The following is a 13,860-nucleotide window of genomic DNA, read 5'->3' as shown; positions in this document are numbered from 1 at the left end:
ATCTGCAAAGCAGGCCAGTTCTGTAGATACAAACCCAAACAGATAGAACAAAGGATGACTCAAAATATGTTATCAATGCTCTTTACTGTATATGCAAAACATGTAAGAACTGATGTAACAGGAAACTGACTCAAGTTTACAGATGACGCTGTTCTTGGGCTTTTGGGAAGTATCTGATCCTCAGGTCATAATGTCAGAGAGGCAACAAAAGAAAATGACACTTTAAACCTCATGAAACTAGCACTAGTAATTCACAAAAAGTCCTTTTTGAAAGCAAGATACTACCGATCACAGCAAGGATATTGGAGGAAAGGCTCTGAGGGGGATGCAATATTAAAGTTTAACAGTTTTAATCGTGCACCCCAGACAGCTGGTGGACAAAGGCATCTTATTCAATTACAACAATTGTCAAACCATTGGAAAACACATAATGGAAAGGGGAGGAACGGTCCTGTTGACGTAAACTGAAGTAAACTCTCTAAAGCCAAGTCTGTTTGCATATCTTGATGTGATAATATTTCTCTCCATTTAGTTCCAGTGCAATTCGATTCCACTACCATAATTTACTAATCACAAGACAAATGGATTTTGAAATCAGACAGGTTTATGGTTGGCTGAAGGTTGCATTTACACAATGCCTGTTGGTCTGTCCACATGGGTGTAGTGCCAAGATTGTAACTTTTTAAAGCTAAAAGGGTTCTAATACTGACATATTTTATTTAGGTTTCCTAAAGTGCTTCATCAGGTTCAACAAAATGAACAGAACTCTCTTCACTGAATCCCACTTCTAATAGGAAACAATTGCAGAGAAAACATACGATAAAACTTGCATATAGTAGCTTTTGATTCACACAAATTCAAGAACTACCGTATACATACACTACAGTACGTGGCATATAATCACCGATAACACTGAAAATCCAACCAGTTAAGACCTTCAACGTTATTCTTGACAAGAATTCCATGACAAAACTAAAAAAAAAACAAAAAAAAAACATGATACGATTGAGTATTTGTTTTAGTTAAGAAGTTCAGTTCTGACATTCAAGATTCAAGAAAATAAAGACATTTGTTTGCAATGCTCATCTGTTGCATTTTTATGCCTCTCACGAAAACACAGCATAGATTGTCCTGCCTTGTATATTTATTTGGGTAAATATATATATATATCTGGGATCTGGATGGGAGATGCACATCCAGGGGCCTGTGGAAGGATAGAATATGACAGATTCTTCCAAGGTCCTGTTGTGAAAGCTGAGCTGCATACTCTTCTGTTTGGGAACACTGACTATAAAAGGAAGCTTTTGTTAAAACTTGGATGCTAGCAGAGAGACGACAATTTTGACAGTTGCATCAGAGCGAGAGAGGGGGGAAATACATCGTTACTTTGTAGAAATCTGTGTAAAAAATGCGGTTTGTTAATGCCAAAGTGACGTTTCTAATCCTTTCAAGATGGCAGGGGCTACAAATTCCACAGCCGACCTCCTGCAACTAATTTTTTTTTTCACAGAAAAGTAAAATACTTTAAACCACAGTAAAAGCCTCCCAACCACTAAACATTTACTTCCAGGTGGAAATAATTGCAGAGCCTCACAGCAGGCTTGGACAAAAAAAAAAACCTATTGCTGTTTTAATTCCCAGCACGACCATTCCTAAGTACCACCATAAACCACTGACATGAGCTACATTTGCTTCTGTAATACATTAAGAGTAGCTGATTTCGAGTGGTCAGCCTCCTCAAAGTCATTGACAAAGTCAACCTAGCGGACACCTTTGCAATCAGCAGTGAAACTTGAAACAGAGGACACAAGTGGAACCCATGGAAATAAGTTTTAAAACCATGAACAGGCGGCACATCTTTACACAAAGAGTGGTGGGAGTCTGGAGATCTGGAGAAGTGATAATTGTTTTAGCTGCTCAAGAAAGGACATGTCTGCCTTACTTAATGAGAAATAACATACAAATCTTTTTTTCTATACTGTTAATTATTGTTTATGCTCTAAAAACTGTAGTGTTGTATTTGTCTGATTTTTGAGAAACCCAATAAACAATACTGCAATATCAGCATATAACAGAAGCTGTTAGTACATTATTAATGCATTACTCACTCTTAACAAGGATTCTAGCTCCTTGTTATTACTTGCCCTTAAATATCAGATATAGATATATCACTGCTATATTACCCTTATCTCAGAACACAGGTTAATTGTAACATTAATGTGAAATATTCAATTCTATGTGTGATATGAACTGGAATAGCTTATTTCTTTAAAAGTGTTGTCTCTTTTACTGAGACTCTGATAATCATAAATGAACTAAAGAAAATAAAACAGCACAAGTTAAGAACAGGAGTGAATCATGCATGATACAGTATATAAAGAGCCTTGCAGTACTACATACTGAACATAATGCACTTTTTCTAAAGCCTTGCTTTAGTTTGCAGCACTGTATGAAATCCCAACAGCAGGCCTTCATGGTGAATATCAACATGTCTCTCAGTTCTGACATGCTAAATATTTTCTTTAAAAAGCGGTACTTCTTTGATCTGTAGTCATCAATAGGAAGGTGATTAGCTGAGTAATTTTTTAAGAAAGCATATGTTTTCAATTTAAATCACATCCAGTGCTGCTAATAAAAAACCTACCTGAAAAAGGCAATGCGTGAAACAAACAGTATTCTGCTCACCACCACTAGAGAGGCCAAGCTACTGAGTAAAAGTATAATATTGGATATATTGGCTTATTAAACAGGATTTAATTAACATACAAATTCAGCCAGATCAAGATATTAATAAAATGATGCAAAATGAACTAGAAATGTTTATGAGTACAACTAAAATGTTGAACGTTCCCCTGTCTGTTTTCACTCTGTTTAGACTACATGTAGCATATAAACGTCTGGTTTTGAACACATTTAAGCAATAATTTGGCTGAAAAGCTCCCTTTTTAATTTTTTTTTTTACTTTCTTTACTGTTAAAATCTTTGAATTTCTGAATGAAAGAAAATATTTAAAGTACTGGGGTAGCCGAAATGTCCCTCTTGAGTCATGCCACCTTCAGTTGTCAGCCACACTTACATCATCCACCGGCAATTTTCCGTTCGCTTGCACCAAGGCTCCATGAATGCGGAGAGGGAAAGCTAATTAACGTTGTTGTTTTAGGACAGGGATTCCTGAATTAAGGGATTCATTAACCGAAAGAAATTCCAGTGAGGAATCGCTCAGAATTAAACCAGACAGGTGATGACTTACCTTCTTGTGGGGGAAGGCAGATTGCATCATGGCAGTTTCGAAGCTGTGTGCTCCCTTTAGCTGAGTCTTCTCCCACATCGACTTCAGAAGCTGCACCGCTTTGTCATCAGAAGCCAGAGGCTCACAAGACATACTCTAAGAAGAAGGAAAAGCCCAGCATAAGAGCTCTGCTAAGAGAAAGGATAGTATTGAATCAGCTAAAATAATCACACCTGGAGAAGAGGCATTTGAAGAGTCCTTTAGGACTTTTCCCCTATTAACTCTGATTACAGAGTGATGTGGACAACTGTAAACTGCCTGCAAACCTTAATTAAATGCAGGGACTGTGGTTAAATAGGTAGGTGGTGATACACCTTCATGGCTTCAGTAAGTGTGGAGAAATGGCAATAAGTAATGACAACAATGACAACACACAGGTGTGTGGGCTGGGCTGAACGACTGAAAAATAATATCTGAAAAGGGGAGAAACCTGGTGACAGTCTCTTTAGAGAAAGCTTCCTCAAGGTCACTGACAGACATAAGTCACAAGTTCAGGGACTTTTCTTTTCTCTGTTGTGTTTAAAATAATCAGCAAATTCCGATCTTTACGTTCTGCGCGTGTATCGTTTTTCACATACTGGGCTCAAGTGGAAGCAGCCTTGCCTGCGTATCCTCTGACAGGTTTTCTTCAGCTAAGAGCTACAGTACTGAATCTATCCTCACAAGTAGAGCTGTAATGAACAGCAGCAGCAAATGCAGTGTTCATGGCTGATATTGACAAAAACAAGAGAAACATATCCTATCAAGTTTGATTAAATGTGAAAAAAGGTATTGACCTTGTGCTGTGAGTTTTTGGGCTACCTGTGTCTGAGTTTCCCGAGACATAATCAAGATTCATAAATCCTAAATGACTAATTGTTTAGCTTTAGCTAGGTAAAGACAGCCTGGCTCTGGAATGTTTACGAACAGGAGTCTGACCTGCCGGTACAAGAGCATGATTTGGATCCAGACTCTGGGCTGTCTGCTGCTGAGAGAGAAACTGGACTTGCTGTAGAGACAGTACTGTCCCTTCATAGGACAAGAGAAAAAGAGCTTTGCAACACAGCTCCTAATGGAATCTGAAACAGAAAGGAACATGTTATATGTTTCCTCACATTACAGGCGCATTTTGAAGGTTGCGGAGTGCTCTATGGACATTTCTTGAAAATTGGTTTTCATCCTGAGCTTAGGAAAACATTTTCCACAGTGCTGTAATCAAAAAACAGTTTTGCGTGAGCACAAATGGGTCAAAAGTGCCCATCCCTACACTCATTTATTTTTCCCTTAAAATAGTTTGTACATACTGTAACCTTTTTTTGGTGGGGGTCAAACAGATTTGTCTGAGAAGCAGATTGGCCTCTGGCACTCTTCCAGTTTGTCAGTGACCCCAAACAATGAAAAGTCCAGCAAATGTAACAGCTGCATTTGTTAGATGATGTTTTCTTGGTGTGTTTTTTGTCAACTCTGTTGTGAGTTGCCACTTCACCTTCTCTTAGCAATATCTCAGCCAAACGTAACGTCCAGTAAAACAGGAATACCTTAGTAAGGACAGTTTCACTGCACTAGAAACTACTGGAAGGAGTTTAATGTTTTGTCATTAAGCCTGCAATACGTAGATTTAGAAGTATATATCTGTAGGCTCATAATTTTTTAACACCTCAGAATACTCCTGTGCTCTGTGGTGCAAGGAGGTTTGTAGAAGTAATATAATCCCTCACATGGCAACAATTATCTTTCAGAAATGAAGGTAATAACAAACTTTCTACAAATTACCCCATACTAGTGCAGGTCATAGGTGTCTTTCTTTGGTCAGCATCTATTTCAAATACTGATACGCAAACTGATTAGAATGGGGAACTCAGACAGATCTTGGATGAAGACAAAGACAAAGTCGTTCTGCATGGAAACTGAATGCGCACAATATTCCACGTTCATAGCAGTGGTAATGTGCAACAGCTGTTCAGTTCTGTTAAGTGTTAATCACATGAAAACATCAATGACTCTAATGCATTATTTACTATACACATCACATTACTGCCAATCCTGCGAGCTAACAATCGTGACTGAATCTGTCACAAAAAAGATTTTCAATTTTGAGTGGCTGCTTTAGAGTTTGCAATGTTGTTGTAAGTTTATATATGAAGCACAAATCTTTTGGAAACACCATGTAATGTGTAATGTTGCTTTATTAGCCCTATACAATTTCTTGCATTAGGAATTCATCTTTTTGCATACCCCAGCTTGCTCTCCATGAGACACAGACAGGGAGAGAAGCTTGGGGTCAGAGCACAGGGTCAGCCATTGTACAGCACCCCTGGAGCAGCTGGGTTTAAGGGCCTTGCTCAGGGGCCCAACAGAGTAGGAATCCTCTGCCAGCTACAGGATTTGAACCGGCAACCTTCCAGTCATAGGCACAGATCCTTAACCACAGAGCCACCACTCTGCCCGTCTTGTTCCTGCCCTACAGAAAATTCAACATTAAATATTTTATTCTACTAATCTCCCTAGAAACAGAGAAACTTAATTACAGAATTAAATTGTTAATAACTTATTACAAATGAATGGGTGAACTTGGCATTCGATCATCAGCTTTTCTGACAGCACATTATTTTTGAAAATATATATATATTTCTACAGCTAATCAGCAGCATATTTTCTTAATATGAATCATTGGAATTTTCAGTTAAATAATATATTTTTTTACTATTTCCAAAAATCACTCTGCATCACACAGGGGGCATTGGAATGCATTATAGCATATCCATTGTATATGTTTAGAATAATCATTCTTTGTAAATGCAGTAAGGTGTCAAACAAAATTGTACCAGTATCGGAGAACAACATTAATAATCACCCTATGTGTACAGACAGTGAGCACTTTAAATGGCACATTTTATATTTTGAGACAAGGACTTACTAGGAATGGTTGTGGTGTGAATTACTAGTGACTATAGTTGAATTTCAACAAAGCTGAAATTATTTTAAAGTGCTGTTTTAATCACAGCAATAGCCGAGCACAGTCGTTTATTATTATTGAGTATGACCAATTAGATAACGGTCGGGCTTTTAGATTTGAAATGTATTTACTTCTTTCTCAGTTCGGTAGAATTACAAGCTAGACACTTGCCTTCGATAATGCATTGCTCTGGAACTGGAATCTGTTTTACCATCTCAGCAGAAAAGGCCTTCATTTTGCTGAGGTTGTCTCTGAGGTGCTGCCACAGTCGATCTTCATTCTGCCCGTTGAGTGCGTCAGTCTGGGCGTTGCCGCCCTGACGACTCTCTCTCACGCCGTCTGCTGAGCTGTTCCCTTGCACAGCTGTGCCGCAGGACTCCTGCCCTGCAGGGGCCTCTGCGGGACGTTCCTCTTGGTCTGATCCCAGTGGCAGCCTGCAGCTTTCTTGGCTCGGTGACCTCTCTGACAAACACACCTCCGCTGGCAGGTCTCCGCCGTCCTCTTCCTGACTGTGCTCCGAGTTCATTGATTTTGAATGCACTACGTGAAGGGCCAGGCTTTTTGACCTGCAACCCAAACAAAAACAGTCATGGTTCTCCAGCTCAGGGGATTAGAAACAAGTTTTACATTACAGGAAATCCAGTTTTGTAGGACATAAAAAAAAAAATCACATAAAAATACAGGCTTCATTGGAGTCTGCCATTGCTGGAGGTTATCTAGGTGGATGCTGCACATTGGTGGTGGTGGAGGGGAGTCCCCATTACCTGTAAAGCGCTTTGAGTGGAGTGTCCAGAAAAGCGCTATATAAGTGTAAGCAATTATTATTATTATTATCTCAATTTCTGTTCAACGCCCTGAAAGTACAATACTTGCCCTGTGTAACTGGCCACTGCCCCAACAACATTTCAGAGACTGTGATAATATGTTAATGTCAGCACGTTGATGTAACTTGTCTCTAATTATTTCAATATAAAATTATATTCCTTATAAAAGAAACTGTGATAAGATGTTATTTAATTATGATATGCAGAAATGACTTTAAGGTCACTTAGACTTAGGGAACCTTCAGCCAGTAATCTGCTCTACCCAAACATATTTGTGAGCAAAACAAAACCAGAGTGGTTTACCTGTTAAACCTCATTTCTTTCCTCTCCTCCTTGGCGGCCTGGCTGAGGCTGTATCTGCGGACAGGCCCTGGCGTGCTGTTCTCACTCATCATTTTCTCCTCAAAAGCCTGGATCTTCACCTGCAGCTTCTCACTTTCACCATCGTGCTTGACAGTCGGGTTCACGTCGCAGGCCTTGGGCGGATCTTCAGCCTTGTCCTCAACCCTGGGGTCAGAGATGTTTTTAAACAACAAATCAGCCCTCCATCCACGTCCACATCCTAAAGCCGCTTTTCCAATGGAAGATTCAGAGCCTATCCCAGAAGCACAGGGCAAAAGGCAGGACCGCCCCCTGGATGGGATGCCTGTGTGTCACAGGTCACACACAGGCACAGAGGGACAATTTACGGACAGTAATTAACCTAGACAGCATGACTTTGGAAAACAGGAGGAAAGTGAAACACCTGGAGAAATCCTATGTTGACCAAAGAGAACATACAAACTCCACACAGACAGTCATGGGTCATGAATCGAACCCGGGACCAAGGAAGTCTGAGGCAGCTGCTCTAACTGCCATGCCAGTGCTCCACCCTATCAATCACTGGATTTCTGTAGGAATCAAGACATCAAAGGAACAAGTAATAGGTTTATTCCACGCTGAAAAAAAGCAGAAAGAAAACACAACGTTTTCGGCCTTGGAGCCTTCTTCAGGTGTGAGGAAGCTGAAGAAGGCTCCCACCTGACACCTGAAGAAGGCTTGCTCACACCTGAAGAAGGCTCCATGGCCGAAAACGTTGTGTTTTCTTTCTGCTTTTTTTCAGCAGGGAATAGACCTATTACTTGTTCCTTTGCAGCCTACGCATGCTGACGCAGCTCCCCGCCTGAACCACTACATCGATACATCAATATCAATCGATTTTGATTTTCAACAACCCAACCACAAAGGGCCTACGCGAATCATGTTACAAAAAGGTCCAGTACAAACAAGAACAAAGGGAGAATTACAAAGAAAGTGCACACCTGTGATCTGAAGTTTTCTTTCGCAGACAGCTGAAACATTTTTGGGTGTACCCGAATATTCCAGTTCAGTTTTATAGAGCTACTATTGGCAGCGTGTTTGCATTCTGTTTTGCAACATGGTTTACAAACTCACAAACATCATCAAGAGAAAATTGTCCAGTTTGAGGTCATAGAATGAGACTTCCCATTTCTTGCAACAGTGGACGGTGAACAGTCTCTTAACAAAACTGAGATTAGCATTGTCGATCAGTCTCGACAGACCAGTTTGCAACCAGTTTCAGCATTTACAGTCTGGCCAGTGTTATGAACCCACTAAAACAAGCACCCATCATTTTAAAAACATTCTCATCCTTCTGCTATACAAACTGCGCCTTCTTAACGCTTGTAAATAGCTTGGCAATGTGTTGTGCAAAGTAAAACCTGTTTCTGAATGGATGTGTGCCTTATTGATTCCTGGAGCACTATGTGTCACTTGGCAGATGAAGTATCTACGTATATTGTACATGTTAAAACATTGCAGAAACAAATGACATAAGACAGCAAATCAAACCGATTCCTGTTAAAGGTTACACCATCCTGAATAACATTACGGACGCCCAGGGCACAAGGCCAGACCACCATGTGAATGCAGAGCACGTACATGCACCTGTGTGCACAAAAACACAGAGACACCAATGTACCATCATGACTTTGGAAGACAGGAGGAAACCAGAGGAAAACCCATGGGGACCCAATTCTACATGCTTACAGTTTCAGCTCAGTGTGGAAAGAGATAAGACACAGTGCATGTTGGGTTCCTGAAAACAAACACAATAAATATTTTACAGTTTAACATGTCTAAATGACAATTTTCACTGAGGGGGTTAAAAGCAGCTGTCTGTAAAAGGGAATAAGGTCACACAATGGAAAACCATATTACTTCATTTTGATTGCAATAACAAAATCCCACAAAATTCCTTTTAATTCAGGAAACTTCAACCATATTGCTGAGCTATGATATTGCATGTCACCGGCCTGTTGCCAGTGATGATCTGACACGAATGTTACAGGAACTCTATTTGCATGACCTGGCCTTTTCATTATTCAATTAGAGCACGACTCAGAAACCATGGAAACACCCGCCTACACCACCCTTTGAAAAAGTGCATTCAGATCAGAATAAAAAATCGGCTCTTCAATTTTTTATTTCTTTTGTCTATTTTGTTAAGACAGACACCATATCCATCACAGAGGTGGGTATATCCCTAAGGCAAAACATAACCTGTAAAGAAATTTAAACCTTGGCCAATACAATGCAATGTATATTCCATATGTGGCAAGAAACCAGACCACAGAAAAATATCAGATAAATACAAATAACTTTCTTATTGATGTTACATTGAATACTTTTCCTAATTTCTTTCTAAATTCCTACAATTCTCTTCAAATGACCCAAGAACGACAAGCAAGTTATGCAGGTACATTTAACGTGCTCTTATTACACATGCCTTGTCTTCAAATAATGAGGTTTCTAAGTCGATTGTATGTAATTGCATAGAAATGTCCTCAGTCACCAAATAGAAAACCATGTCTGCAGGTTGCAAACATATATATTCCAAGTGTTGCTTTTATTTGTGAGTTGCAGTAATGGCTATGTATGACTATTTGTTTCTGTGATGCATAATCCTGTGAATCTGCCTTATCATTCCAAATTAAATGCTAAAAAAAAATCTCCTATACTATTGGAAATAAGAGAAAATAGTTCCGGTCTCCCATGGACTTTCCTTTCCTTCAACAATTGTTTTCTGTAGATTTCTTGGCTTGAGATTAGAGAAGCCCTTTTCAAAACTCAAAGAAGCCCTTCATTCTTGCCAAGGGATATTGACAATGGAAAGACAGTCAAGTAAGGTCAACAAAGCAGCTGTCTATATGTCAAAACATACATTGCCACAGTCTTTTCCACACTGTGCGGATATACACAAGCAAAATAAAAGGTATAAAGAGATACTGTACATAAAACATTAAGGAAAGAACATATTAGAGCATTTCACTTCAATCACTATTTTGGCCAAGCGTCCCTCATCATTGAGAGGCAAAGGGGTACAGAGAAGATAACCTTCTGAGACCTGTAACACACTCTGTGGTACCTGCCTGGAGAGGGAACGGTCTGATTCCAGCTTCTTAACTAGCAGCTTGGCTATGGCCGTGAAGCTGTTGCTCATGCGGTAGACGTCCTTGCTGTAGGCTCCCAGGATGCTGCTGAAGGCGTCCGTGATGCCCTTGATCTCCAGCAGGAGTGTGTGGTGAAATGCGTGCTCCATGTTGGCCAGGGTAGTCACAAGGTACACAAGACAGCTCCTGGCCTGCTCCTGGGAGGGCAGATCAAGCACATTATTCTACACGTACTGTAACTTCCTCTTGACTTTCTTTTTTTGGCAGAAACCTTTCAGATGGTCACCAAATTCCTTTGCCAGCTGGTTGGATGAGGGTCTGATGCCTTTTCTTTGTATTTCCAGGCTACTAATAGGAATTGGCCTCTTGCAATTGGTATAAAAGTGTTAAGACTCATCCTTCAAATATGCAGTATTTTGTAGTTGCTTCCCTTTGCATTCCATTATATGCATTACAAGAAGGTTTATTTTTAAACCTGAAATACTGCTTATCTACAATGTTTAAACAATGTTTTTTTTTCATTCCATATTATGTGATTCCCACCACTAGCACCAACTGGAGTGATGGCACCTGAGTGAACAGCACAGAGTTTCACGAAGCCTGCTTCTGCACATGGCTCTCAGGGATTACTCCATTATTATAATGAAAATCAAGAGCAAACAGAGCTAGAATCAGGTGGAACAATGTTGAACATGGCCTCACAGTGGTTTGTGTGTTAAAATGAGGACTTTACATTAAAACAACAACTCAATATTTAACAACTGGACACATTAGTGTAGAGCAAACAGAATTCACATTGATTCAGCTGTACTAACAAAAAATCCCTGCCAAGTCAGTTTCATAACTGATGTCTTACATACCAGTAGTTTTCAGCCACGCGAAAGATCCACAAACTCATCAAACTTGGTCTACTGGTAAGACTTACAGTGTAGGTGGGTTGTTTCGGATTTGTTGTACTTAGCTGTGTGTGACTCTGGGACCAAACTATTTTGTTTTCATTTTTCCATTGCCATTGCTGTGACGAATCACAAGATTTAATTATTTAAAAATTCAGAGAATTTCCTCTGTCTCTTCACAGTAATCTTTCTGTTGCCATCTCTTTCTTTCTCACACACCACTATGCTATGAAGCACTTGTAAAATAGTTCAGTGCCCGTAGTATAAGAACACCTAATTATATTTATTTTTATTTAATCTGTAGACAGTATCTGATTAAAGTCAGCAGGAACGGTTGTAGATAAGCTTAGAGATTCATATATCTCTAAAAACACATTCCAACAAACTAGATAAGTCCATTTGCCTGTTAAAACTAACACAAAAGTAGATTTCTAAGTGAAAAAAAAACAATTTGAAAAGCACTGGGGGAGGGTTTCTTGCACAAATGAATATTTCCCGGTCATAACAAGTTGATGACCCATATTCATGTGAAAGTATCTATTACCTGGTCCAATTAATGTTTTTTTTTGTGAATAAGGCACACTGAGCTTCTTTCTTTATCTTTCATATTGTACTGCTTTATATATGTCTACATACATGTTTCTAAACACTTGTTTTTCTTTTTATCAATACTATGCTACTATGGAAAAAGAACTATTGAGGGTAGAAGGAGGAGAGAGAGTGGGGTAGAAGTGATTGTATTTCTGAATTTCACCATCTGTTTGAAACTAGCCTTGCCAAAGGAACAAGTAATAGGTTTATTCCTTGCTGAAAAAAGAAGAAAAAAACAACGTTTTGGCTGTGGAGCCTTCTATGGGTGTACATGAAAAAGGTTCCACGGCCGAAACGATGTGTTTTCTTTCTTCTCTTTTCAGCATGGAATAAACCTATTACTTGTTCCTTTGCAGCCTATGCATGCTGACGCAGCTACCCACCTGAACTATCCTTGTTAAAACCTAATAAACCTACTGATTAAACAAAACATTCTCCACTCATGCTTTTCAGCTTCGCAGCCAGTCAGCTAATTAAAAAGGCACAAAATGTAATCTGATTGTACACATTATGTACTGAGCCCACTACGATTTGTCTCAGAAAACCTTTCAGTAAAGCACAAAAGCTACTACATGTTCTTTGGGAAACAAAAACGTCAACCCACACTAAAATCTTCCCCCTCTAAAAAGTTACACTAAAAAGTCAAAAGCAAATTGCTCCCTTCTGAAGGGAGTTAATAATGTGAAAACACTCCTTTGCCTATTCAAGATCACGTCCTGTACTTCATTTACATCAGGACATTTTCTGTATATAAGAGGTGGGGCTGCACCAGTAGGCACCTTTCCTCCTCCACCAGAACCAAACTAATACCCCAGTATGGAGACAGGGGACACTGTGCTCCAATGCTAAACCCAGTTCTTATATATCAAAAGATCCAATAGTCCTGTTCAGGTCTAGGGGTATAAATCCTGGTGTCCTGTCTCAGATTCCCCTTAGGCCTGAACTACCTGAACCAGCTAAATTCTCCCTTAATTCGGTTGGTGATGTACGGTGGTTTCTCACTTTTCCATTTTCTGCTGTGCAGGGGGACTGCTAGTGCAAAATGGCCACTGAGTGTCACTCAGGAGGGGTGTACTTGAGGGGTGGGAGAATTGTGTAAAGTGCTTTGAATTCCTTTGAGATGAGAACAGGGAATTATGATGAAAACAAATCAAGAAATTGGTGTTAACTGGAACTGGTTTAAAGGAATTTCTAAAATCACAGTGGCAGCAACCGATTCTACAGTGAGCAAAACCACTTCTGATAGTCAGTTCAATCATTGCCTTGAACACGAGAAAGGTTACAAACGAAAGGTGGCCATTATGACAGTCTTAATAACTTTGGATGAGTTTTCCCCTATTAGTGTCCTGTTGCTCACTTCACCATTCTGTTTCTGAGCTCTTTCAGAACTTTATGTTATTATATTATTATGACGTTTCCTAATTAATTAATCAAAACTGATTTAAAACAGTTTTTACAAAATGTAGACACCCTCCTACATTCGGCAAGTTCTTTCCATGGCTACATTGTTTTGTTTTCCATTTTTAGGACTGAGAGCAGCAGAACATAGGGACGTAGCCCTTCTGCTCTCTGAGCTGTTAATTTGGTAATTAACTTTTATGGCAGGGTGTGAAAGTTCTGACCGGTCTATTAATAGCACACCGCGTACACAGAAACAATGCCTGCTTTTACTGAAATACGTCATCTGAGGAACTACTCCATGTTTCCGTTTTCTTTAACTGCTTTATCCTCGGAGGCCCACAGTGATCTGAAGCCGTTCCAGGCAGAGAGAAAGTCAGAACTCCACACTGGACTGGATGCCAATCTCTTGCAAAACATACACACAGGCCCCCTGACCCACACTAGCACATCGGGGGGGGGGCAATTGAGAGGC

The 13,860-nt window shown here is 39.7% G+C and overlaps 1 protein-coding gene across 8 annotated transcripts in view; it reads right to left on the bottom strand.

Moving 5' to 3' along the window:
* Positions 1 to 13,860, bottom strand: part of veph1 (ventricular zone expressed PH domain-containing 1) — a 64,151-nt gene that overhangs the window by 18,459 nt on the left and 31,832 nt on the right. For all 8 annotated transcript variants that reach the window (XM_088618749.1, XM_088618740.1, XM_088618757.1 and 5 more), the window contains exons 7-11: positions 10,480 to 10,697; positions 7,352 to 7,555; positions 6,396 to 6,790; positions 4,208 to 4,347; positions 3,251 to 3,385 (exon numbers count right to left, since the gene is read on the bottom strand). In XM_088618749.1, the coding sequence (XP_088474875.1) occupies positions 3,251 to 3,385; positions 4,208 to 4,347; positions 6,396 to 6,790; positions 7,352 to 7,555; positions 10,480 to 10,697 (1,092 nt within the window). The remainder of the gene's footprint in view (positions 1 to 3,250; positions 3,386 to 4,207; positions 4,348 to 6,395; positions 6,791 to 7,351; positions 7,556 to 10,479; positions 10,698 to 13,860) is intronic.

The sequence above is a fragment of the Lepisosteus platostomus genome, chromosome 2 (assembly GCF_059453375.1).
Source record: "Lepisosteus platostomus isolate fLepPlt1 chromosome 2, fLepPlt1.hap1, whole genome shotgun sequence".
In the NCBI taxonomy this organism is placed as follows: Eukaryota; Metazoa; Chordata; class Actinopteri; order Semionotiformes; family Lepisosteidae; genus Lepisosteus; species Lepisosteus platostomus.
This window is presented reverse-complemented; position numbering and strand designations above follow the sequence as displayed.